Genomic DNA, 27,909 nt, shown 5'->3' on the forward strand with positions numbered 1-27,909 from the left:
ATTTTAGTGCATGCATTCACCTCATTTCTCTACAGAAGTAAGCTGTTTTCTGTGAATGTGCGAGACTTCTGCTTCATTAGCTGCTGTAGGTAAATAACTAGAAGAATAACAAAGTGCAGTTAACGGTAAAACTATTTGCACTACAAACCAGTGTTTATGACTACAATAATACATTAAAATAACATAAGAAATAGCCGTTTGCAATATCAAGCAGTGTAAGGAGCTATTCTGTACTGCTAAAAATAACTGGAAGTGAATGGGAGTCTCACACACTGACGTTACAAATGTTTAAAATAAGGTAGATAAAGTCAGTTCTCCTCAAAGCTGTCCAGCAGAGGAACCAAACGTGCAGAGATTCAGATTCACTATCAATATGATCCACCAACGTTTGACAACCAGGACGTTTTTCATTTTAAACAATATATCTGTTGTTTTATCATTTGGAACAAATTTCTTCATTGTTTGCATCAATCGTTTTGTCTGTGTTCCAGCCAGACTGTCATTAGAGGTGCTGATCTTTTGAAGGTTACATTTGTTACACTTGATGAACAAACAATTTGAATAATTCAATAAACTGACTCACCCAAAACAGATTCAAAACTGCTTTGGATTCATTTCTGGAGAAAAAATTGTACATGTACAATGTAAAAATGTACAGTAATTACTACTAAAATTTTTAAGCACCCAAATACATTTGTGGGTGTTGTGCAGTGTGTTATGGGCCATCAGATTCAACGAACAAACAATTTAATATGAAAATTTGCATTTTGAAAAATGTTTATTTAATTTTATTTTACTTCTCAGTAAGGGACAAACTTTGTACATTTGGCCCGTTGTGCTCTCGCCCAAAAACCTGGACTGAATCGCCCATTATTTGACATCCTATCTGCGTGAAGGAACCGTTGTATTGCCAAAGATGATGTGCGAAGGTCTTCGGAAAACTTAGCGAAAGCACAAACAGTATGAATACTTCATTCTTCGTCGATAATCGTGATTTGCATGATAGAAATTCTATAAGCCAGTGCTTGAAAGGTCTTCAATAAAGCAGAAGGGAGTGAAAAAGAGGTCCAAACAAAGTGCGTCTGGAGCGACGTCACTCCTCGCCGGTCATGACCTGCCACACAATGAGGTGACTGCGCTCGGCTTTGGCCAGGAAGGGCTGCAGGTTCAGAGTGGGTTCGCTGATGTTTTCTGTGTCTCCCCCTTCATCTCCTGTGATAGGAAGAGAGGAGTGTGTGAGTGATCAGGCGTTTCAAACGGGACCGCAGCACCGGGAGGCGTCTGACTCACCCATCCTGAAGTCGATGTAACCCTCTCCTCCGCTCACGACCAGCACCGACTTCACCAGCTCTGGCGAGTCGGAGGACTTGTCAGCGCCCGCCTCGACCCCTGACCCTGCAGATGGAATCACCTGCCCTGCAAAATGGAAAAACATCATGGGTGTTTAATGGGGGTCACGATTCTCAGTTTTACTTTTTTTTTTTTATAAATGCAGCCTTGATGAGCAGAATAAACTTCTTTAAAAACATTAAATCTTACTGATCCCACACTTTTGAACGGTAGTGTACATACATATGTACGTGTAATAATAGAAAAATAAAGGAATAAATGACAAATAAAATTCATTTTTAATTAAATTTAGTCCCAAATTAATTTTTGTATTACTTTCTCACTTTATTCATTATTTTCTTTATTTTTAACTGTATTTTTATTCTTTCATTTATTTTTCTATATTTATTTAAATTTTATTCCCACAAGTACTAAATCTAATGAATTAATAAATTATTCAATTGTTAAAGTTTTATGAATACAATTAATTTGACATTTTTGATTATTAAAAATGTAATTTAACAGGTAAAACAGAATCCAATAAATAAATAAATAATAATAAAACTGGGAAAAAATATTAAACCTAAAAAAATAAAACAAATTCTTAGGGCCAGATTTACTAAACGGGGCAAATTAGCGTTAGAGCACCATTCCATAAAAGTGCCGATGGGAGGGGAAAATTCTGTGTGTGATTTACTGACAATGCACACATTAAAGAACACAGACGCAGCCAGATAATTTCCATAATGACCAGCGCAATCTACCAAGAGCAGTGCAAATTACCGCCTGCTTTAAGACATGCTTTTTTGGGTGTTAAATAATGGCGCAATACAAGTAATTAGGACGAGCACAAATGTTTGCAGTCGATTCATTTTAATACTCTCCTCCCATAAATTTTTCGTCTGAAAGGGAAACTCCTACAAATGCATATTCAATAAGGTCAGGCACAAAAATAACTGTCCACGCCTTTTCAGCGCTAATTCTTCACTGCACGTCTTTAGTAAATCCTGACAGTACTATTTTAACGCCAAAAGACGGTTTGCGTTGGCACAAGCTGTTAGTAAATCTGGCCCATAGGGCCCTAAAAGTTAAATTTTTGTTAAACTTGTTAAAATGGCTGTTAAACTGTATGTTTCATAATTTCCATTAATTAAACATGCTTTTTAGTTGTAATTTAGAAATGTAATTTAACCATTAAAACCAAACGGAATCCTAAACGGACACCGTCTAGCTTTTTAATTATTCCTCTCTATTGTACTAGGTGTTTGTTAACTCAAATTAGTTTTTTGGTATACTAAATTTTAAAAAGCGGTTTAAAAAATAAAGCATAAAAATAACACCTGGAAAAACTGAACTTGGTAAAAAAATAAAACATAGTTCATAGTTCTGTACTCATGATCAACTGTTGTACCTGGGACTGCGGTGAAGAACTTGACGGCGTCTCTGTGTCCGTGGAAGCACAGCTGGGCATGAGCCATGGAGCAGAAGGGCACAAACGTGCCCGTCGTGACTTTATCTCCGCTCTCATCACCGTAGACACGGATCGCACCGCCTGGACGATTTGACCCCGCCGCCGCTGCTTCTTTACTTTCTGTTGTGGGAATAAAAAAATGACATTACTCTCATGACACAGAGTTACATTACCACCAATGACATGATTGGAAGCACACGGCTGACGCACTCTCTGACAGAGGGATGGAGATGATGACACCGTTTCCGGTTCCTACCCACAGGCGGTTGCAGGAGACCATCAGAGCGGTGATCCTCACGAAAGAGAAGCCCAGCTTACCGGTGCCTGTGACACACACAGCATCAGTCATCAGAACGGCACTGCAGGACTCTCGAATGCTTTGATAAAGTAGCACTCACCCAGCATCTTGCTGACGTACGGCTCGATGTCAACATCCTGCAGGTGCTGGTATGTGTGTGCATGGAAGAGTCTGAGGGTCGAGTCCAGACGAATGGACACCCAGATACCATCTCCATCCCAAGCCAGCTGCCTCACCTGACTCTCCTTACGAGGATGAGCGTCGAACGATTTCTGCACATGAGGAACAGCACAGTAAACCAATAAAGAATTGAGTTACACTGATTTTATTACATGTGAGGGGGAATCATGAGCAGGAATCTGATTAGAATCTGAAGAGAAGCAGCATATCACGTCATTTAATGAAAATAAATGTTTAAGTAATAACTTGACCAAAAAATTTTTTATAAAAAAAAATAAATGTAAACTGAAAAATTCAACAGCATCTTGAAAAATAAAATGTTTCAATAATAATGCTAAACATGGACCGCTGCTGAAAAGGTTTGGGTTGGTAAGATTTATTTTATTTTTTTTTCATTTTTAATATTACTTTCACTATTCAACTTTTAATATTAATTGAATTCATTTGGAGATTGAGTCCATATAGAAAAACAACAAATAAGTATTAAATACTTCATTATATATTTTTTTTTAATTAAATAAAATATATATATAACTATTTTGAACAATAGTGTATCTGAGATATGTGTTAGATGCATGCGTGTTACCTCACAAAATGTCACAGAAAAGTCATACCTCGATCTTCATGGCTTTGGGTTGCACCACAAAGATCTTGTTCCTGTATCCACACCAGACCTTGTCATGCACTACAGTCATACAGCGGATGGAGTGATGCGGACGGCCCAGATCTAACAGGTGGTAGTTGGTCAAATCCCACTGGCCATCTGTAACACGAATATCCTTCATTAAAAGAGCATTATTCTGGTCTGGTGTGGTGTGCATTATATATGTAGTATGGGTGAATGTAATGAACATCTTTAAGGTACTACATTCGTTTTTAGAAATAAGTCTTACCAACACCTCTGTGGAAGATTGCAAGCGTGCCATCAGCCAAAGCTACCAGAACACGTCCTTTCACATGACTTCACAGAAGAAAAGAAAGAGTAATGAGCAGCTGCTGCTGAAGAAAGCGCTGTAGTTTATTTATGTAAATGTCTCCAGATGATGAGAGTTTCCTTACACAATCCCCAGGACGGAATCCTTTAACTTGATGGAGTGAAGACACTTCCTCCACTGCGCCACAGATGAGTGCACGTATACACTGCAACAGAGTACACTCAATACATCTCCATCCTTAATCAGTGCATTACCATGACCTTTCCAATTGTTTGTAATTAATGGAAAAGGTTTTTACAAATCATTTTGATTTTGCTTAATTCGCTAATGAATCATTCAGACCAATTTGTGAAGCAAATGAACTGACTTAACCTACAGCACTACAGCTTGAGAGCAACTTTTACTTACTTACGAGACATCTAACTGATTAAATGGAATTAAAATGAGGAAAATGCATATTTAAAAAAAAAAATCCATGTTGTATTTGCCATAAAACAGTGTTTCATTATGTTAAAGGGAAAGTTTCTATGCAGAAAAATGGAGTAAATAAAACATGCATTAATGATATTTTTTGCCCGTTAAGTGTTATTGTGACAGATGCTGTGTTACCAGTGTCTGAGGACTCTATGGAGTTGGTACAGACAGTTTGAGGGATCGCCACAGGTCCTTCTGCAGAGCAGCCCATGACAGTGATGCCTTCCAGACCTCCGTCAAAACCCGTGGAGCTGTTTGCTGCCGTACAGCTGACTTTAGAAGCCTCACCGTCTGTGCTCAGCTCCTCTCCTGCGGGATAGTCCGTCTCATGAGCGCCTGACAAACACACACAGAGAACTGGCTCAAACCAAAAGCACTTGTGAAGGTTATAAATAAGGTCTCATTGCATTGTCTGACCAGGTACGCTGGCGATGCACAGCACGTGAGAGTTGCAGACGAAGAAGGTCTCCAGGATGTTTCCGGGCTGGTTGGCGTCGATGACTATGACTTTAGAGGTGGAGTGTGTAGTGGTGCAGATCCACACCAGGCTGGAGAGCTCATCCTGATGCCGCAGCTCCTTCTCCTGCTCCTGATCACACACACAATAACACAACATTAAAGACTTTACGGCAAGACACCACAGGTGAACAGAGTACACGTTAGACATCACCATACTTCCCCATCTGATTAAATCACAGTACATTAAGACAGCTGATTTGTATTACAAGTTTTCTGAAATGTTATGTTGAAATATGCAAATGAAGCGTAACATGACTATTTTCCCAATGTTCAGATTTCTGTTCTTAAATTTTTTGTATTGGCATATTTGCATATATATTTCCAGAAAAGAAATGTAAGCATCGGATAAATTCTAAATTCTTGTTTTATTCTGTTTACAAATTTTTTATACAGGGGATTTTTTTTTTTTTTTAATGTTTGCATATACATTTCTAGAACAGAAATGTAAACATTGGAAAAAATATGAATTAAATATGCATTCATTTGCTTAATTTATATTATGAAAATAGTTTTGCATATAAAGTATTATCTAATTAAATATGTTAAACATTTAAGTATTGTAATTTTACTGTTGTTCGGTAAAATAAAATAAAAAAGCAAGACAATAATAAGGATAATAATTGCAACAGCTCTATTAATACATTTATTTTAACATCCAGTGTTCAAATTGGGATCTGTAATATGTTCTAATATTTTAAAAGAATTCTCTTCTGCTAAGCAAGGCTGCATTTATTTGTACAGTAAAAAAAAAATACATGCCTGATTTAAGAAGGGGGTCTCAAAAATGGCCAAAAATATTATTTTGCTAACTTAATTTTAAGTTAAATTGTGCTTTGTTGGAATGTCTGCTATAAAGTAAAAAAAAGTTAATTAAGTAAATATTATTAAATTGTTGTTCTGTTATTGATTTTTTTTGACAGTAAAAAGCACATTTTGTCTTTAATTTATGCAAAGGTGAAAAAAATTGGCAAAATACATTGGGGAAAACGCGAAAAACCGTGTTAGGTATTCAGCCTTTGGCCAAGTGTTTTATTTTGTTCGGCTTCGGCCAAGAATGTACATTTCAGTGCATCCCTAGCATAAACATTTCCAGAACAGAAATATGAACACTGGATACATTCAAAATTCTTGTTTGATTTTGTTGACATGTTAGAATTATAGGTTTTTCCCAGATGGAATTTTGGATTTCTCTCTTTATCACTATCATAAATCAGAATATACTGTCAACAGACAGAAACAGAACCATGTTTTTTTTAACGATATATGAACAAACCCCTCTGTAAAACCCTTGAGATATGCATATATAATACAGATAAATCTTTGAAGTTTAGTGTATGTAAGTGATGCTAAAGTGGAGAAAAAAAGATATGGATGGGAATTTAAATCTACAAATGCAAATAGATGAGGTGCAATAAAAAAAAAACACTTAAATTTGTATTTTTCTACTAGTCTGAAGGAAGACATGTTATGGAAGCAAAATCTCAAAATTGACCAGTGCATGAAAAAAAAAAAACAATGGTTTTGCATGCATTTCCTTCATCATGACATATACATTTTGTACGTGATTTTTGGGGCTCCTGACCTTGAGTTCCTGCTCCAGTTGCTCCAGGCTGCTCCGTGATCCTCTCTTCTTCCTGGGGCTGATGGGGCCGCTCTCTCCTCCAGACACATCTTTATAAAACACACTCGCTCCCACGATGGAGCCACCGTCTCGTGTTTTTCCACCTGAGAGATTGACTCCTGCAGCGCACCACAGCTACACACACAACAAACACCATTAAACTACAACACTCACTGAGCTCAGGACTCAATCTGAGAACAGCCTCACCTTCATGGAAGCATCTTTCTCATCTAACGGTCGGAGGTAGACGGGCACTGGCAGGTTTTTGTCTCCTTGTCCACCATTTGCAACCTTTGAAAACAGCATAATGATAAATAAAATACTTTTAGCAAACCATTAGATATATACAGTATATAAAAAAAACTTTTTGCAATATATTAATGGGCAACTTTTCATTGTGATTTCTGCTTTCTCATAATATGCATGGTACAAGTCTCTGTTACACAGCGTCAGAGACGTTACCTTGTATTTTGGAGGTAAACTCCATCCGTACGCCTGCATCCGGCTGTCCTCTTTCTGCACGTGAGCCTTCACCTGCCTGTACTGAGCTCTCTTCTGCTCTCTACGCGACACTACGCTCTCTACCTCAGCCCTACAGGACATGGACAAACACACAGAAAGTTAACAAACAACAGAAATTGATCAGCTCAAGGACAAAAAAAAAAAAAGAAAAGAAAAAAAAAAGAGGAGAACCCTATTATTCCTCTAAAGACTATTGGATAATAATAGTCTTAAGACCATTTGATTTTTTATATATATATATATATATATAAAAAATTGTTTATTACTATTTTATATATTATATTAAAATAAATTTATATTATAATAACAGTAACAATAATTATTGTTTATTATTCAGAAAAACAATTGTATCTTATAATTATTTCAATAAGAAAAAATCTAAATAAAAACAACAAATACTATTGTATTGTAAAATAAAATTATTAACATTATTATTGTTATTATTAACAACATCAAAAACTATTTTAATAATTTTATATAACCATTTCATTTTACAGAACAACAATAAAATTACAATACTACTATTTATGGCTCTTAATTACTTTGCTTTCAAATGTAAAACTACAGAGCACTTATTTTTGGTTGAAGACTGCTAGGGGACCTTAAAGCTTTTCTTTTGTTGAGGACAGATTTATGGACGATTCTTATTACAAATTTGGTAATGCACTGTTGCACAGACAAGAGTTTGTGTGGAACAGCATATACTTTGAACCGAACAGACACTAAAAGAGAGGTCAGACAGGAAGTCACTCACTCCTCATTGAGGAAGTCAAAGGCTTTGGATTTGTCACTAGGCAGCTGAGAGAGGGTGCTGCTCCTCTTCTTCACCGAAGGGACGACGTGTGAGGTGGGTGCGTTGTACTTCATGTTAACCGGCGCATCGGGTTTTTTCGCTGTGGTGCTGGATGAAGAGCTGAAGAGCCTGCTGAAACTGAGGGACGTGGGGAGAGAGACACACAGACACAGAGACTCATATGCGGACACAAGCGCAGCAGCAGTTAGAGGTCAAAGGTTAACCGTTATGGGATAGTAGGGTCACGTCCCAAACATGTGCCAAGCCCTTCACACAGTCCTGCGACAAACCACTGACCCGACCGTCAGATATCTAACCACGACAGCACATGCTGAACACCTGATCACTGCAAACAAACCTTCTCTGAGGCGCTTCCTTTCTGTATTACACCATTCAATACACTGCTGTTCAAAAGTTTGGGATGCTTTTACTCAGTGATGCATTAAATTGATCAAAAGTGACAGCAAAGACATTTATAATGTTACAAATGATTCTATTTCAAATAAATGCTAATGGTATGAACTTTCTACTCAAAGAATCCTGAAAAATAAAATGTATCACGGTTTCCACAAAAATATCGGGCAGCACAACGGTTTTCAACATTGATGATAATCAGAAATGTTTCTTGAGCGGCAAATCAGAATATTATACTGATTTCTGAAGATCATGTGACACTGAAGACTGGAGTAATGATGCTGAAAATTCAGCTTTGATCACAGAAATAAATTACATTTTAACAAATGCTCACATAAAAAAAAAAAGTTAGTTTAAATTGTAATAATATTTCACATTTTTACTGTATTTTTGATCAAATAAATGCAGCCTTGGTGAGCAGAAGAGACTTTTAAAAATCTTACAAACCCCAAACTTTTAAATAGTAAGTGTATAGTCGTTTCAGAAAATATGAATAAATAACTAAAACATTGAAATAAATAAATAAAAACTACGATGTAATATTTTGGTCTGTTTTTGTGTAATTAAATCATCTTAATCCTAAAGGCTTTTAGAAGGAGCTGTTAGCCAAATGTGACCTGAAACTCGTGAATAAAGCTCTTCTATTATTGCACTTCATCAAACCAAACCATGCACATCCTTCCACAAACATTCAAAGATCTAAACAAACATCTGGTATCTGTTTAGGAGAGCTCTGTCCCCTCACCCAACACACCTTCTGCAAACACACAGGACAACATGAATGGGGTTACAGAAAACACAGGAGCACACAAGAGGAGAATGAATGGGTTTAAAATAGATGCAAAACCTTAAATGCCCCCAAATGCAAAACCCCAGCTAGACCAGCATGACCTGGGAATGGCATTTCAAACCAACAAAAACAAGCCCCCCGCAGGCTGCTTACTGACACAGATGTGCCAAATCCTTTAAAAACAAGTGTAATGAACGCTTGAGCATTAGTAAAGTTTAATGTAATGTAACGGTCTGGCTGTAAATTCCTGTTATGCTTTTGTTATACTGCTGTTAAAGCTTTAAAGAAACCCCATTCCCATGTCCAAGAACAGATTTTTGGATCTAAGGATCAAACCAAGTGCAAGATTTACTAGGATTTCTAAGATTTACCTACATCCTAGAAGGAAAACAAATAAAAGAGGGACATAAAATGAGAGGGGGAAACAAAGTTTGAACGCCAAACCGCACAAACTAATAGAACACAACTTTGAGGAGAACGAAAAAGGGCTGCTTACAACTGCCAGATACTGGATCTTTTCTTCTCAGCCAAGGCTGGATTCTCTCTTGAAGCTCTGCATTGAACGAAACACACAGTTGAGTCGATGCAGGGCAGAGCTGTGACGGTTTGAACACTGAGATTACAGTGACCTGACCGTATCATCTCCGTCCACCTGACGGCCTCCTGCAGCTCCATCAGTCTCTCTTTATACTGGTTTCTCTCCATCAGGACCCGGGCCATCTCCACCCGCGTGAAGCGCTTCCGCTGGGCCGTCGGCACGTCGCTCTGAGAGAAACACGGCCTCTTATTGTTCAACACCGTAAAACTGATCCTTTGAAATAGTATTGTCTAAAATACTGTTTATACATCAATACAGCTCTGCATATGACATATATTTGGAAACACAACGTGCACTTATGATGCATTTCACATTTGCATAATTTCCCCAATTTTATGCAGCATTTCACTTATTTCTAATGCGAAGTAAAATAATTGATATACTTGTGAAATATTTTATAGCGCAGCTGCATTACAATAGTATATATGTATCTCAGACAGCAGAGTTTCAGTTGGTAAGAAAATACTAAAGCTTTAGGGTTTAACTCTTGAAAGTCATGCATATAGTAATTTTGCTACAGTAAAAATTTATATAATTATTATAAAAAGTATTTTTTTATTTTACAATGCAGTTGTATTAAAATAGCAATATATTTCGGTCTTAGAATTATTATTATTAAATCTCAGTAATTTTAATTGATAAGAAAATAAAGTTTGAGGGTTTCATTCTTGCAAGTGAAGAAATTAAGTCATAAGTACTGTAATTTTACTACAGTAAAGTAAAAATTATATACTTTTTATAAAATATGCATTTTTCTATTTTGCCATGCAGTTGTATCATAATACTAATATGTTTAACAATTATCATCATCATCATCATCAGAGTCCCAATCTCAGTAGATTTGAAAATACCAAAGCTTGAGGGTTTAACTTTTTCAAGTGAAGAAATTAAGTCATAATTACTGTAAATTTACTAGTTTTAAGAAAAAAAATATTTCATACATATATAATTATTTAAATTTTACAGTGCAGTTGTATTACAATAGTAATATATTGCAGTCTTAGAAATATTATTATTATTATTAAATATCATACAGCAGTTTCAGTTGATAAGAAAAACTTTGAGGGTTTAACTCTTTCAAGTGACATTAAGTCATAAGTCTCGAACTTTACACAAATAACAAATTTATATATATTTATGAAATACTCATTTTTTTATTTTACAGTGCAGTTGTATTGCAATAGTAATATATTTCTGTTTTAGAATTATTATTATTATTATTATTGTTGTTGCTGCTGTTGTTATTATATCCCTATCTCAGATCTTATACTGTTGAAATGTTTTGCCCTTAATTTTGTGGCAATTTGTCACCGTGGCATCTAAAATGGTACTTAATACAGATATATTCAAAAATATTGTATTGAAGTTAGAAATGTTAGTATCGCGACAACACTAATTCAAAAATAATTTGAATCAAGAATCGTTTTGGCATTACATCTTGACTTCCTGAACTGAAATCTAATGGAACGGTGAAGAGTCTAATGCTCTGCAATCCTAATACACACGGCATCCAAACTCTTGCTTACATCATCGTCCTCTTTCGTCTTCACTTTGGCTTCCTCCAGCTCAGCTCGGACTCTGTTTGGACAAAAACACAAGCTTCACTCAAAAAAAAAACTAAAAGTATCTGTCTGGATTGCTGATATATGTCTCTGTGTCTAATGACAAACTTTTTGAGCTCCTCCTCCAGCTCTCTGTTCTTCTCCTCCAGTTTGTCTTTGGACTGTCTCAGGACCTCCAGCTCCCCCTGAAGAACATCTTTTTCACACACCAGCTCATCCACATGAGCGATCAGATCGTTCTTCACCACATTCAGAGCGTTCCTGCAGCAAACACAGCAATGCAGCTTCAAGAAACAGAAATCTGTGTGTTTTTAATAATTTGTGTAGACACAACTAAATCTACAATATAGGTTATTAGTTTGCTTTCTGATTTGAATGTGTTGTAAAAGAAAAACTCCTTACATAGACATTAAATATGTATTTCTATTGCTTGATCCTCCTTGATTGTATAAGACAGACAACACGCATACAGCAGGTCCAGTAATGTCTGATTCACAGGCGATTTACTCTTTATGAACCAATTCTTTTCAATGAATCATTCAAAGACTCACAATCCAGTCCCCAACTAATAAGTTATCAGTGAAAATGTCTTTAATTGACTGAAACGCCATTATTACTTTGTCACATCAGACATGAACTGCACCAAGAATTATGTACTTTATATTCTTCATACTGATTTCATACTAGCATTAGGTGGTAATAAATGGCATTTGAATTTAATAAGACTAGCAAAACAAGATCAGTCCAGTTGATATGATTTTCTTTCAAGCATTGCTGTAACTCCTTTAAAACAGCAGATGGCAGTAGAACCATTGCATATGGAGTAAATATGGACTAAATGCAAACAGCTTGGCGTTTTCCAGCTGACACAGGCCACATACTAATGCCATATTATGACTTACTTTGTCTCCAGTAGCTGTGTGTTCTCATGGATCAGGTGTTCGACTTCACGACCCATACCTACATGACAGCAATACAAAGCAGATTCCATGTGACAAAAAATACTCGAGCACAGATCTCTGAAAACCCCACGAATGCCGATTTGACCATTTATGTGACAGAGAACACTTTTCTGGAGAATAGAAATGATCAAGAAATCATGCTTACCAAATAAATTAAGGTCTGAAATTGGCATGCAAACCAAAAAACAAGGAAAGGGTCAGTCAATGAGCAAAATAAATAAGAGTGACACTAAATTACTAAGGATCTACAAATAAAAACTGTTTTAACACTGTATCTTAATCAGATGCAATACAAAAAAGCAACAATGAATTTGTCTTAACCAGTGGAAACAAGCATTTTTGGTGGCTTGTTTTCTAATGTTGTAGTCTTTTTTTTGCTTTAGTGTGGACAGACAAGTTACTTGTTGCTAGAAACCTGTCGTGTCGCACCTGGTGAGGATACAATGTACGAAAATGAGAGGACAAAATAAAGAGGAGTGTAAACATACACACCAGAGAACTCGTCTGGGGGAAAGAAAAGCCTCAAACATGGAGGAAAAACAACATGATTAGATGGGCTGTGAACGTCAGTGAGGAATGATGGGCTTAGATAAGAAGAAGAATAAAAGTAACTAATGACTGATGTCTCCACTATTAGAGGAGAATGACATGAAGGAAAAAGACACAACAAACATGCAGTTTGGACTTCCATAGAACTCAAAAGTTGACACTTTGAGTCGGTGTTATTTTAGTAATACTATTACAGTTTTTGTTAATATTTTGCATTCGATTTTATTTTTATATTTTCTATAAAATTTTAATTAAAATGTTAGTTTGTGTTTAATATGCCTGTATAGTTTTTATTAATATTTTGAATTAGCTTTTTAATAATTTTCTTATATATTATATTTTCTTTAATATTAGCTCTTTAATAATATTAATTTTTTTTTATTTAAATTGTAAATTTATATAAAAATGTTTAGTGTTTTTGTCATTTTTATTAGTTTGTTTATATATGCCTATTTAGTTTATTAATATTTTGCTTTAGCAATGTTTTAGCAATTTGTATTGTTTTTTTTGTCAATTTATTTGTTTTTCTTTTTTAAATATGCCTATATAGTTTGTTTTAATATATCAAGTTAAACTAAATGAAAATGATAAAATTAATCAATTTTTATATTTTAAGTTTTATCACTTCAAGTATTGATTTTTTTTAATATATATTTTTAGTTAACTATAATAACCTTCTTTGAATCATGTGCTTTCAAATGTCAGACAACAAAAGCACCAATACAGTATTTTTGAAGTCATGATATGATAACAAATCTAAATCGCTGTTCACTGATAGTTTTCCCCTCCACGGATCTTGAGAAGTGGATCAGTTTGATTCTTAAACCAATCATTCAGACCAGCTCTGTGAAATGGAAGAACTATTTTAATCAATAAGATCCGGTTCAAGAGAACAGTTCATTCATAAATCAGATGTCAGTCTTGTGAAGATGCAAGGAAACTATATAAAAAATTAAATTAAAATAAAAACTTTAAACTCAGTCCGTTTCAAAGCTACTGTATGGCTTCAGTGGACTTGGAACGTAGTCACTGACTTATATGATACTTTTATCGAGCATGAAAGCCTCAGATATCATTCACTTTCATTACATTGATGAGTGGCCAGGATATTCTTCAAAAATCCATCATTTAAGAAAGAAAGGAATTCACACAGGTTTTATGAGTAAATGTTCATTTGTTGGTTGAACTGTTCCTTCAGTTTAAGGCAGAAAGCATGCTGATCTGAGCTCTGGTTGACTGAGAACTTACCCAGCAGATCAGCGCCTTCATCCACGTCTCCTATGAGATCGGTTCCTGCTGACGAGAGCTCCTCAAAGAGAGAGTCAGTGTTACGGTCAAAGGCCATGTTCTCGATGCCTTTAGTGGGAGTGCTAGAAACAAAACAAGATGAAGACCAGACATAAGACAGAGAAAGCCGCGTCGCCTAACAATGTCCAGATGGTTGCTGAAAGTGCGTATAGAATGAAGATCCTCTGAGAGCAGAAAACATAAGCTGTTGGGTCGGTGTGATAAGGAAAGCACTGTGAATGAATGATCGAATCAGTGTGGACGTACCTGGAGCCTTTGCATCCACTCAGATCCATGTCCAGCTCTGGTGTGGACTCAATGATCGCCTGGACCTCTGATCGCTCTGCATTCTCACTTTGATCGGCTCCTGAGCACAAAAACGTTATCAGTTAGGTGTGTTTCAAATGGTCTAACGTGTTAAAATTCATCTGTATAATACATTATTTAACTTTCACACTAGAGGCTTTGGTGCAGACAGTGTGATCATAGTTTGAACACATGTACATCAAATAAATGCAGTTTGTTTCAAAAGGGGAGCTGACATCAATTTAAGTGAGCCACACACAGCACCATTTATGGAGAATAAACACAAAAACTGTGATAAATCATATAATTAAATAAATCATGCATCTCAAGATTGTTTTGCTTTTTATTGCCTTAAATTTAATTTAAACTAAATTTCAAGGCTTAAAATGGAAACCCTGAGCAAAGCAGCGCAAGCAGAGCATTAACGGGAGGAAGACACATTGCATTTGGATTGTCTACTGTGACTGTGACATTAGGAGTCACCTGAAGATGCCACAGCATCCTGTACGCCGATGTTCTTACTGCTGTCGGGTTTAGCGCTGCTTGAGTCCAGGTTCCTGTTCAAACCCTCGGCTTCCTCCGTCCGCGGCGTGTCCATCGCTACAGCTGACGTCGCTGCAGACATGGGCGTGCCGGATTTGGACTCTCCCCTACCGGCATCAGAAAGTTCATCCTGAAAACAAACCCATCAACCATTACCAGCAGCATAAGCACTGAGTCATATCAAGTATATATGAATAAACAGCCATCGATCGCACTTATGTGCTAAATGAGACTGGGCAAGGTTCACATTAATCATAAAGACTAACACAATATCATCACCTCATGCTCTGCACACCATGCTCTCGTCCTGCGATGAGGACAGACATGCTGCATGCAGATTCATTTAGAAAGATTGTTAACTGGCTTTAAGTAATTAAATTAACACGTATCATACTATATAGCAGAGATAAGCAATTTTCACTTATATACCTGAAGTTTGGACTAACAGTTTTATTCTCATCAAGGATGCATTAAATTGTTCAGGAGTGTCAGTAAAGACATGTATAATGTTAAAAACTAAAAATTATATTTTAAATTAATGCTGTTCTTTTAAACTTTGTTCATCTGTGAATCCTGAAAAATAAAATGTGTGATCGTTTCCACAAAAACATTCAACAGCACAACTGTTTTCAGCATTGATAATAATCAGCAAATCAGCATATTAGAATAGATTCTGAAGATCATGTGACACTGAAGACTGCAGTAATGATGCTGAAAATACAGCTTTGATCACAGAAATAAATTACAGTTTACAATATATTGACAGAAAACAGCTAAATTGTAATAATATTTTAAGTTGTAATTATATTTGACTGTTTTTACTGTATTTTTGATCAAATAAATGCAGCCTTGCTGAGCAGAAGAGACTTCTTTCAAAAACATTAATGAACTGATGATCAGAGAGAAAACAGCAGCAAACAAAATATATGATTTTTGAGTCTACATTTTGAACATTCAATTGAGCTTTTACCAATATAAATCATGACAGAAAGTACAGAATTTGAGTGGGGGAAAAACACTGACACACAACACACATGATTTAGTGGCATTAAAAACAATATATAAACTTAAATAAATATTCCAGGTTATTATTCACTGGCCTTTCTTTCCCCCAATACAATGAATAGAGACTGAAGCTTCAAATAAAGTTGCTATTTTGAGAAGTTGGTAGTTGAAAATAACCGGGAACATTATTTGGACCACACTGAAAATTGCAAGTGAAACTGCAAGCAATAACATCAACCACACAGATGCTGACTACAACCAAAACTACAGTTTAACTCAAACATCACCAGGGATATTGACTATATTTGTAAGCTATTTATTTGGAACTCACTCCCATGAGTTGGCCTACATGTTGATTAAATGTTAGTATGTGGTTGCAGGCAGCAGTTTGTGGACTATGAATAAACTTTTCACTATCGATACAAAAACAGTAAGGGGTGTGGAGACGAGCCAAACAGAGCACACTACACACTACGCTGCAGCTGCCATGGAGGTTATGGCAGGACTAGCAGACGGGACTACCTTACTGGAGTCGCTCCACTGGGTTTCCAAATTCTCCTGTGAACTCTTACCATCCCATCTCCTGAGGGATTCATTCGCCTCCAGCTGCCCAGAGAGAAACGTACAGTAAGCAACACATAGGTAGGGCAACACTGCCCCTTGTTTCTGTTTATCATGCACTCAGCCAGGTGGCTGATGGGAACTGCATGAGCATTATATAAAAAGAAAATCAGGTCAGTCCTTCCCCAAAAAGCATCAGGAGCCTGCTTGTCAAATCCAGATTAAGCTGTAACTACAGTAAAATGAACTGTAGGCCAGGATTACACATAATCCCATGGTCACTCAAAAAGCATTACAGACAGTTTATAGGAAACTTTATTTGTGTATTTTATGGTGGACTTTTTAAATGGAGCCAGATTGAACTAAAGCTTTAAAATCAACATGAAATAACAATGGGAACCCATTTTCATTTCCATAATGCGATGCATTTCAGAGTCAAACCAGATACTCAGCGAAGATACACTTTCAAAGTCAAATGTCCAGTGTGTGGCGATAAAAATGAATTTTGTTATATCTAAGAGATGAATGTGAATCTGGCTTTTTTTGTTGTTGTTGTACATATCACGACAGTTCAGAAATGAAAAGCACTAAAAGGTTAATGTGGTATCACATTTTGAACCCTAACCCGACCCCAAAAGCTAACCCGATCATGTGATTACAAAAGCAAATGTGAGATAAAAACACATTCGCTGAATCAACCATGTGATTTTATCTCGTGTTTTAATGGACTCGTACCAGAACGCTTCACTTCACAAGTGCAATGTTGTACCGGGTGCATTACCGAGCAAGTTTACTGGGTCAGAAAAGACAAACATATGAAGTGGGTTATGAGATACAAATATCAAAATGTATTCGTTTACAAATCATGCACTACAATAAAACTGTTTTGAGCTCATAGGATAGTATTGCGCAAGGAACTATGTGAAAATAAGTCTTTATTAATCAATAATCTGCCACTTTAATTATAATTTGAGTGAAAAGGAATAAAAGTTTGTGGTGTTTTACTGCCACTCGTGTTCATTTCAGCTAGAAACTGCGGTGAATTGTATGTACATGTACGTTTTTGAAGTTTTTCCAATGAGCCTGAACGCTCACATGCTCCGAATGTCTTTCTCTATTGACAAAGAATATCAGAAGATACATGAGTGAAAATGTGAATGTTGACGTTTCTTGTTTTGCTTGTTTGTCTACACACAAGAAAAACAGTACAGTGGCAAATTTGGCAAAAATGAGGCCAGTTTTCGAACTCTGAGGCCGCTGCCCTCCAGCTCTTCAGATAATGAGATGTTTTATTAATGTGACTTTTCAAACAGCACTACACCTGGTGACTGGGCTCTATAAAAAGAACCAAAGCTCTCATTAAAATCAATCGGTTATGGAAGTACAACTAATCCACAGGGAGCGGCAGGAACCGATAATAGGTTTTACACTGCTGTTTGGAAAGCACAAACTTCAAAGCGCTCTTTCTTCTCCCTGACATATGCGCACAAGCCAACAAAAGCACAAGTGCGCACACACAAAACCCTGGCTGCAAGATGCTCCCATACTCTTTCGGGTTTCCATGGCAGCATGTGCCCACTTTTTCTCAATGTGGCAGTTCAGAGCTGTTTAACCTGAGGAGAGGCTGACAGCAAGTCATGGCCTAGTTTCTCATCTTTCTCAGAAGCAGCAGCGCTGAGACTCTGGGGGATGATATGGCGAGAAATGCAGAGTCACGGAGCGCACAAAGGCCTGTCTGTATCAGTCCACAGTGGAAGTCTGATGGAGCCTTTGTGCTTCTGAAACTCAGATGACTCATCAGTGGCCTTGATGGGGTCTTATAATGAGAAATCAAATATTCTTTGATCTTTTGAAATAACAGAGCTTGATGTACACCTACTGTGACTTTCAGAAGTCAAAAGACTATGCATTAAAAAGGGCTTGAGCTTTCACAACTTTTTGGCACGATGAAGTAATATGGATGAAGCAGAAAAGATAATATTATTCATAAACCGATAAGCTGCCAAATTATGGGCTGTTTCTGTCTGGGTGTAGCACCTACTGCTCTGCACTTTCTTCCAAATGAATTGGAAAGAGTGGTTAATGTTCATTTTAACAAAACAAACAATGCTGTTTGCACACTACATGAAGATTATCATATAAAATACTGTATACTTTAATATAAAAATATTTTTGCCAGAACTTTTATTTTGAATCTTCATTCAGTGTGCGTAAACAGCATTGATTGTTTGGTAATAAGTCTTATTAATTGAAATAAGTTTGACAATGCAACAACACTTTGTTAATTATCAGTCAATCTTTAACAACACCAAACACTCCAGATAAAAGATCACAGAGCTTCACACGCATAACATGCAGGGGGAAAAAACAAGATACAGTGGCCATGAATTAACAATTAACTCCCACAACTTATTAATTTAGATAAACAACCCTATACTGGCCATGATTTAACTAACTTAAAATGAGGTAACAAATTAGTAAATGTGGTCACAAATTAAGTTTAATGGCCACTAGATTCTTAATTTGTGGCCACTAGATAGATAGATAGATATACACACACATGTATATATACTGTATGTATATGTATAAATGTATGTATATGTATACATATGTATATTTTTTTCCTTCATGTCATGCATAGGGCTCTGCACTTTTCTATAACTAAGTAGGAAAAAAACGTATTTATATTACAAATAAAATTTATCATCAAAAAATGTTTATATGAGGGAATGAATTAAAAATATTAATGTGTGGCTATAATGTCCATTTTATCTTCTGGATGTCATGCATACACACACGCACAAAATAAATTATGTTCTCGTATCTTTCAAGATGAAAATAGAAAAGTAGGTAGGTCAAATTGTAACAGAAAAAGCACAGTCAAGAATATTTTTGCACACAAACAAGAATTAAGTGGAAAATATAGACGCAATACTTGGTATATGAAAAATAGTGAGACATGGAACTGTAAAGAAGTGCATATAAAGTGGAAAAGAATGAAATCTTCATTATGGGGGGGAATAAAATGAGGTGGTACAGAAGTAAACAAGGATTTCTGAGGGCGGAAATGCTCGTCATCACACACCATCAGACTCCAGCAGTGTAAGCACTCTTCTGCTTCTGAGAGCTGAAATATGACCGTCATCCTTCAAAAACTCCTGCATCAGGCTCAACATTGAGACAGGCTTCAAGGTCAGTCTATTCTAAAACGTGAGAGATTGAAATTGCCATCGTTGCTGACAAAATCAATGTGAATCAGGGAAGAGGAAAGGATTCAGATCAGTCTAGTGGTCAGTCAAGGTGGGTTTTCTGTAACTTTTATATTTGTTTCTCAATCTTCTTGATGAGAACTACCCAGTTAGGAAGCACATGAGTTGAGTGGTTTGTTTGTCTTGAGTTTTGAGAGGGTTGTGAACATTAACACGGCAGGAAGAGGTTGATGACAAACGATTACTTCATTAACATGAATATGTATGAAGGGGCCTAATGCATGCATCTCTATGGGAGATGGAAGGTTCCAGAGCAGGAAAAAGAGGATGCTTTGTAATGCTGAGAACTGACCCAGGATCAGCCCTGGCCTGTTTGTCTGGCTCTTGGCCCTGTTAGGGCTCCGTTTAAGCATGCAGGGCACAGCAGGTCCTCAGAATGAGCTTCCTTCCCGCTGGCAGTGCCACTCAGGCTTCTTAAACATATGTTCTGCGCAGATCCATTCAGAGTGAAACTCTCTCAATACAAACTAACGGTGTCGTCATCTTTTATTCCCCCCAAACCCATGTTCACTTTCTGGGAAGCAGATAACAGTCTGCTCTGGGTGCTGTTGTCAACAGAATAGCACTGATGATGACACAACATGATGATTCGCTAGTGGGGCTGGGAATTGGCACACATTTTAAAATTCAATGCGATTCACAAGCTCTTGATTTGATTTGACTTGGCATTCATTCATTTGGATATATATATATATATAGGTCTGTATGATCAAACAATAACCATAATTATCATTAGGGCTGTGCAATTAATCGAAATACAGTTTCGATTTCGGCCTTTATTTATTATTATTATTCATGTAAACCTTCATCGGTCATGTAATAAATGAACAAACAGTTGAGAAAGAAATCACATATGTAACGGTAAATTGGATCCGTGCGGCTCTTAAAGTGACAGCGGCTATATTCCTGCTTTGACTGTGCTTAATATTATTTTAATATTTTACATTTGAGTATTAATTTCTGTTAAATGAATACTTGAGACTTAAACCTTAAAGCACAGTTTGTTTCATTTGTATCTTTATATTTTATTGCATTTGTCCTTTGCTCTTTTTTTTTTTTTATTACCGACAGTTTAATTATTTTCAATAATTGAGGACTTTTTTGTCAGTTACCCTACTCTGCAGTGGTATTGAGAATTGTCAAATTTCGCTGGTCTCTAAAACGTAGATGTCATAGCATCCTTATTTACAGAAAATATATATTTAATATATATCACTATCTTTAAATAAATCAATCATATAAAGTTGTCATATGGCCCACTCATAATAGTACCAAAATAATCATGATTATGATTTTTGCCATAATCGAGCAGCCCTAATTATCGTGCTATGATTTTCCTAGATAAAACAATGACGAGTTTGATAAACGTTCGATATAATGTTTATGTGCCAAAAGCAGAACGAAACAACGCTACTCATTTGAAACGCATCACACAGAGCATTTATCCGCTTGGCTCAAAGTTCAAACGGCAGCACAGCGCGAGCTCATTATAGAGCAGATGCATTTATTCACGGATAAGACTCGGTCACACGAGCGCTAAACAGCGCTGTGAGATCCAATGTGAAGCACTTTAATTCAGCGAAGAACACAAATGACTCACTGATTTAAGCTAATTTAAAGTCAGATGAAACAGCGCTGACAAAAAGGAGAAACACTGTGCGCAACAATACAGTCAGAAGGCTTTTCAATCTACAAATCGTCATTTACCATGGATTTACTGTAGTAACACTAACGGCACCATGCTATTGTGTTAGAAATGTGGGATATTCATATGGAATTTTAATATATTATTAATGTAGACAAATATATTAAAGGAGTAATGGAATATAACTACATTATTTTTTGTGATTAAGTTGTAGCATTTGGCATTTATACTAAATGTAGATTTAGATACAAATACCTAGAAAGTATATAGTTACATTTTTAACCATGGTATTGAGGTGTGTTGGTATGTGTGGTTTTAACTGTGGTGATCATGATCTAAATGTATGCTCCTATGGAAGACCAATGGTTAATTAAAAGAAAACTCGGTCATAATAATTACATTTCACCATATAAAAATGAGGATGTTACAATTTTTACCGATGTGACTGTTTTTTATAATAAACATAAATTTACATCTGCAAACTGTGCTGAAGACAGTCATCAAAGTCAGGCAACACAAACCTTTTACGTGATTTGACACAATATCACTATGAAAGTTGAGAATTTCATATCAAAAGTAACAAAGCTTATGGTGATTTTTGTATGGCATGTGTACTGTAAATAATATTTTGTTACGGTTCATTCAAGCATCAACACAAAACAGCTTAGACTAAAAGATTGATCTTGGGATTTAACAATCAATATTGGTTAATCGAGAAATCAACTGTCAACCCAGTCCTACTCTATTTTAAGGAATATCTTAAGGCTTTTTATATCTTTAAAAATTAGGTCTTTCTTTACCATACGCTCCCAAACTAGGGATGTAATACAAGTAAATTATCTGCAAACCGGTGTGTTTCTCACCTTAATGCTGGTGTTGGAGCGCGGGTGGCTGATATTGTTGTATCTCCATGTGTCCGTTCCTGGAGTCTCCACAGCCTCCCTGTGCAGATCGGGGGTCATCACATCACTTCCCGGCAATGAAAAAATACCCAGAGAGACAGGACGCTCCTTCCTGAATACACACAAAACATACGATTGGACACTTAAGCAAGAAACCTTATGGATTACATAATGTCTTGTATTCCGATATCAACAGAGCATTTTTCGCAGCAGCTCATATCAAGTATTTGGTAGACATGACACTACACTGCTACCAAAACAAGAATTACATTGGTTTAAACTAGATTTTTATTCCATTTTCTTCTTCTGACCATCAATTTGCACTGGCTACCAGTAGCTGTTCGCATAAAATTCAAGGCATTAATGTTTGCCTACAAAACCGCCACTGGCTCTGCACCCATTTACCTACACTCTAAAAAATGCTGGGTTGTTTCAACCCAACACTGGGTCAAATATGGACAAACCCAACTGTTGGGTTACATTTTTACATTAAATTTTTAACCCAAAAGTTGGGTTAGTGCAAATTTGACCCAAAGTTGGGTTGAAATAACCCAGCATTTTTTAGTGTGTAAATTCATTACTTCAGAGTTATGTGCCTCTAGAAGCTTGCGTTCTGCAAGTGAACAACGCATTATTATGCCATCCCAAAGAGTCACAAAATCACTTTCACATTAACTGTTCCCTCCTGGTGGAATGACCTGCCCAACTCAATCCGAGCAGCTTAGCCATCTTCAAGAAACGACTAAAAACACGTGTTCCATTTTTATTAGACCCTCTAACTCTAGCACTTTCTATTCTATTTTAATTCTGCTACGTGTACTGCGTTAGGCTAACCGAGACTTGTCATTTGCGCTTATATATTGTTGCTCTTTTGTTAGTTTTGACTGCTTTTATTGTCCTCATTTGTAAGTCGCTTTGGATAAAAGCGTCTGCTAAATGACTAAATGTAAATGCTTTCGGACTAAAGACTCACTACCACTATGATGGTACCACTACAATTGGACTGACAATTTTCCCAGTAAGGAGTTTAAAGGGGTTTCTAGGGTGTTTGGCGAGGTAAGTAGGGTGTTGCTAAGTCAAAAATCGAACTTAAGTCTTTGACATTCTGATTCTTCCACATCTCGATGCAAGTCTATGATATGTTTTTGTCTGTTTTGGATGTAAGAAATATGAGCAACAGCAATAACGAATTATTAACTAAATAGTAAACATTATAGATTACATAATGTCCTTTATTCAGATATGAATGAAGCATGTTTCTCAACAATTTCATATCAAGTTTAGGGTAGAAATGAAACCATATTGTATTGGTTTCACTGCATTTTTACATAGTTTTTTTTTTGGAGAAAAACTCATTGCCACAGTGTTACAACCGGACTGACAACATTCCCTGTAGGTGTTTTAAGTGGTTTCTAAGGCCTTTGGATCAGTGACAAGCCAACATGAGTCTTTATGCTTTTCTGATCCTTATACAGGTCTCAATAGAAGTCTAAGGTGCATGTTTTCAGGTTTTTAGATTTAGGTGCATGAAGTATGTGCCTTAGCAAACAGCCAAACATCAGAGCTCCTCTAGGAGAGCAGAGGAGCGTTTGATTGATGGGGCTTTTCTTTTGTCTTCTCTGATTGTCTGTCTTCCTGTTGTGGGTTGCCATAGAGCTGCATTCAGAGCCTGAACCTGCTGACTGCACATTCAGAGCGGCTCTGCTCACATGAGCAGGATTCACTCTACTCAGCTGGAACAGTACAGTAAGGAAAAAATATAAGTACAGGTTTTTTTGACCAAATTTGAGGAAGTGTGAATTCAACTACTACCACAAAAATCTGAGATAACACAACTAATCAGACATGCTGTATCTCTACAGAGGAACAAGCGTCCCAAAAGTTGAGTGCACCGCAGTGACGTGTGTTAAGTGAAAATAAAAGGGAGTAAATCAATGCATATCAGAGCTTCATACATCAGACAGAGCTCCATGAATGCACATCAATACTCATGCTGAAGGCAAAACCTTGCGTAATCACACGTGTCAGAGGACACGTAGTGACAGTCACATATGTCATGCAATAAAAGGTTGAGTTGTAGAAGTTCAGGTCCGAAGTTCAATTCATGAAGAGCTATTACAGCACAGGCAGTTTCTGTTTCAGACTATTTATAAAAGCAGAACCAGAAGAAATCCTGGAAGAAACTGGTCAAAAGCAACTAATATGATGTTTGCATTGGAACAGCAAGCCAAGTCCAGTTATCTGCAACTAAATTATACAAAAGCTAGATGAAAAAGATGAATCTTTGATGGGTTCAGAAGCAAGAACAGTTTCCCTTTTATCAAAACACAGAAAGCAAGTATTTCAATTCTCGTGATCAACCAAAGCAAGCTGCTCTCTGGTGTCAGGATAAATTAGAGGTAGTTAACAGCTTTCTAAACAATCAAAATCACTTTCAAAATCTACTGAAGTTATGTTAGCATATCACAGTCAGAAATGGGTATTTGTTGAATATTAAAATCACATTTGTATCCATTTTTTATTACCCAAATTATATTTATCAGTCTTTAGCTTTGCTCATGAAAAGAAAACTATTGTCAGCTTTACCCACTGATAGTAAAATAAATATTAGCATAATAAAAAGTCTACTTTGGAAACTTATTTAAACTTTTGTGACACTGTCATGACAATTAAGCACATTTTGACCTCAAAGTCATTTTGATGATGTTAAAATACACTATAGTTCAAAAGTTTGAGGTTGGTAAGGCTTTTGATGAAGGAAGTCTCTTCTGCTCACCAAGGCTGCATTTATTTGACCAAAAATGCAGTAAAACAGTAATACTGTGAAATATTATTACAATTTAAAATAGCTGTTTTCTGTGAATATGTTGTATGTATTTCTGTGATGCGCAGCTGTATTTTCAGCATCATTCCTCCAGTCTTCAGTGTCACATGATCTTCAGAAATCAGTATAATATGCTGATTTGCTCCTCAAGAAACATTTCTGATTATTATCAATGTTGAAAACAGTTGTGCTGCCCAATGTTTTTGTGAAATACTGATACTGTGATGCATTTTATTTTTCAGGATTCTTTGATGAAAAGAATTTTCAAAAGAACAGCATTTATTTGAAATAGAAATCTTGTGTCACATTATAAACGTCTTTACTGTCACTTTTGATCAATTTAATGTGTCCTTGATGAATACATTTAAAAATATATGTATGATATATTTATCTGACGGTAGTGTTAAAAGTGTAGGGCTCATTTTTTTTTTTATATTAAAGCTCAGGTTACAATGTATACATGTTTTACAATTTCAATCACCACGAACAGGACACTACAAACATGAAAGAAATCATTCTAATATGCTGATTTGCTCCTCAAGAAACATTTCTGATTATTATCAGTGTTGAAAACTGTTGTGCTGCCCAATGTTTTTGTGAAATACTGATACTGTGATGCATTTTATTTTTCAGGATTCTTTGATGAAAAGAATTTTCAAAAGAACAGCATTTATTTGAAATAGAAATCTTGTGTCACATTATAAACGTCTTTACTGTCACTTTTGATCAATTTAATGTGTCCTTGATGAATACATTTAAAAATATATGTATGATATATTTATCTGACGGTAGTGTTAAAAGTGTAGGGCTCATTTTTTTTTATATTAAAGCTCAGGTTACAATGTATACATGTTTTACAATTTCAATCACCACGAACAGGACACTACAAACATGAAACCTGCTTAACATCTCCAAACAATCAACAGAAAGCTCTTCAAAGCAGCAAACAATATCAGGTGTTCAATTGGAGCTGTACTGAATGCAACTCTAGTGCACTAAGGAAGTATGGAAGCACAGAACAAAGTGAAGCCACACAGAATAAGTGAAGCCACAAAGAATGATATGCATTTCTCTGACAGAACACCAGCAAAGAGACAGAACCCTGCACTGTATTGACAAGAGAAATTAACTCTGTGCTGTGTGACTCTCAGCTCTGCCGGTTCTCGCCGCATCAATGCTTGATCCACTCTTGTTTACTACATTCTCTCGACTAGTCTCAAACACATGATGAACAAGCAATGCAGTAAAATACAAACACAGACTGACAGAAATGCAGGGAAAACAGAAGCTTAACTTGAAGAGGATATGACACAGCCAGTGACAAAGAAAACTAGGCTACTAAGGAAGTATGGAAGCACAGAACAAAGTGAAGCCACACAGAATGATATGCATTTCTCTGACAGAACACCAGCAAAGAGACAGAACCCTGCACTGTATTGACAAGAGAAATTAACTCTGTGCTGTGTGACTCTCAGCTCTGCCGGTTCTCGCCGCATCAATGCTTGATCCACTCTTGTTTACTACATTCTCTCGACTAGTCTCAAACACATGATGAACAAGCAATGCAGTAAAATACAAACACAGACTGACAGAAATGCAGGGAAAACAGAAGCTTAACTTGAAGAGGATATGACACAGCCAGTGACAAAGAAAACTAGGCATCATCCACACACACATACTGTCGCTGCGTACCTGCTGATGCGGGGCAGGGAGTGTGTGATGGCGGGCAGGCCGTTAGAGACAGAATAATGCACCAGCAGCAGAACGGAGAGAGAGACCAGAACGGCAGAGTTGACCACCGCTCCCCCCACGAAGCCAAAGACAAACAGCAGCATGCATCCCGGACTCATGGCTGCCTCCACGCACTATGGGCCGCCCGCTGCCCCCCGAAACGCAAAAACAATCCCATCAACACCGGCACAGCAGCGCGAGGATCAGAGTGTGTGTGTGAGCGCGGCTCTGCAGCCTCTCACTGCTGTGACATCATCCACACGGCGAACAGCAACCGCGCACGCACGCACGCACGCACGCACACACGAGCAGCTTTGCAGCAGCGGTCTTTTCTTGTGTGCTGCTCACGCACTCCTCTGTTGCCTAATGAACAGCTCTTATGCACGGATTCTGAATGCGTTTTCCGGTTTCTATCCCACAGCTGATTGGTTGTGGGAATAGATGCATATATGCAGATCAGAGAGAACAACAAACATACTCTAGCTTGTCTCCAGAGAGCACAAAAGTCCAATCCACCTGCTAACAAGCGTGAGGTGAATCAATCCCTGACTTTGAAGTGCATGTACTGTATTTATGCAGTGTAAAATATAACAAAGTGCAACTTGTTTTATGGCATTATGCATATTAAATACTCCAAGGTTTTTCTGTCTTTAACACCACTGAGTAAAAAAATATGGAAGTCCGTTTCTGCCACTGAATAAAAAAAATTTAAAAGTCTTTTTCATCTCGCAATTCTAAAGTCGCAATTGCAAGAAAAGTAGTGAGAATTCTGGATAAAGTCACATTGCGAGAAATAAAATCTGAATTGGGAGATAAACG

The 27,909-nt window shown here is 36.7% G+C and overlaps 1 protein-coding gene across 1 annotated transcript; it reads right to left on the reverse strand.

The window, feature by feature from the left end:
- Nucleotides 1–820: 820 nt before the first annotated feature.
- On the reverse strand, nucleotides 821–27,355 carry spag9b (sperm associated antigen 9b). The gene is made up of 26 exons (XM_016286129.1): nucleotides 27,052–27,355; nucleotides 22,497–22,647; nucleotides 16,681–16,764; nucleotides 15,433–15,480; nucleotides 15,094–15,283; nucleotides 14,572–14,671; nucleotides 14,266–14,387; nucleotides 12,409–12,466; nucleotides 11,615–11,767; nucleotides 11,471–11,522; nucleotides 9,981–10,111; nucleotides 9,843–9,899; nucleotides 8,104–8,280; nucleotides 7,290–7,419; nucleotides 7,035–7,118; nucleotides 6,789–6,962; nucleotides 5,105–5,276; nucleotides 4,722–5,023; nucleotides 4,338–4,507; nucleotides 4,172–4,239; nucleotides 3,893–4,041; nucleotides 3,199–3,370; nucleotides 3,011–3,124; nucleotides 2,741–2,920; nucleotides 1,291–1,416; nucleotides 821–1,212 (listed from the first exon to the last, which is right to left on the reverse strand). The coding sequence occupies exons 1-26, from the start codon at nucleotides 27,207–27,209 to the stop codon at nucleotides 1,094–1,096; spliced, it is 3,441 nt and encodes a 1,146-aa protein (XP_016141615.1). The 5' UTR covers nucleotides 27,210–27,355; the 3' UTR covers nucleotides 821–1,093.
- Between the last annotated feature and the right edge of the window lie 554 nt (nucleotides 27,356–27,909).

This window comes from Sinocyclocheilus grahami, unplaced genomic scaffold, assembly GCF_001515645.1.
Source record: "Sinocyclocheilus grahami isolate Dianchi unplaced genomic scaffold, SAMN03320097.WGS_v1.1 scaffold206.1, whole genome shotgun sequence".
Lineage (NCBI taxonomy): Eukaryota > Metazoa > Chordata > Actinopteri > Cypriniformes > Cyprinidae > Sinocyclocheilus > Sinocyclocheilus grahami.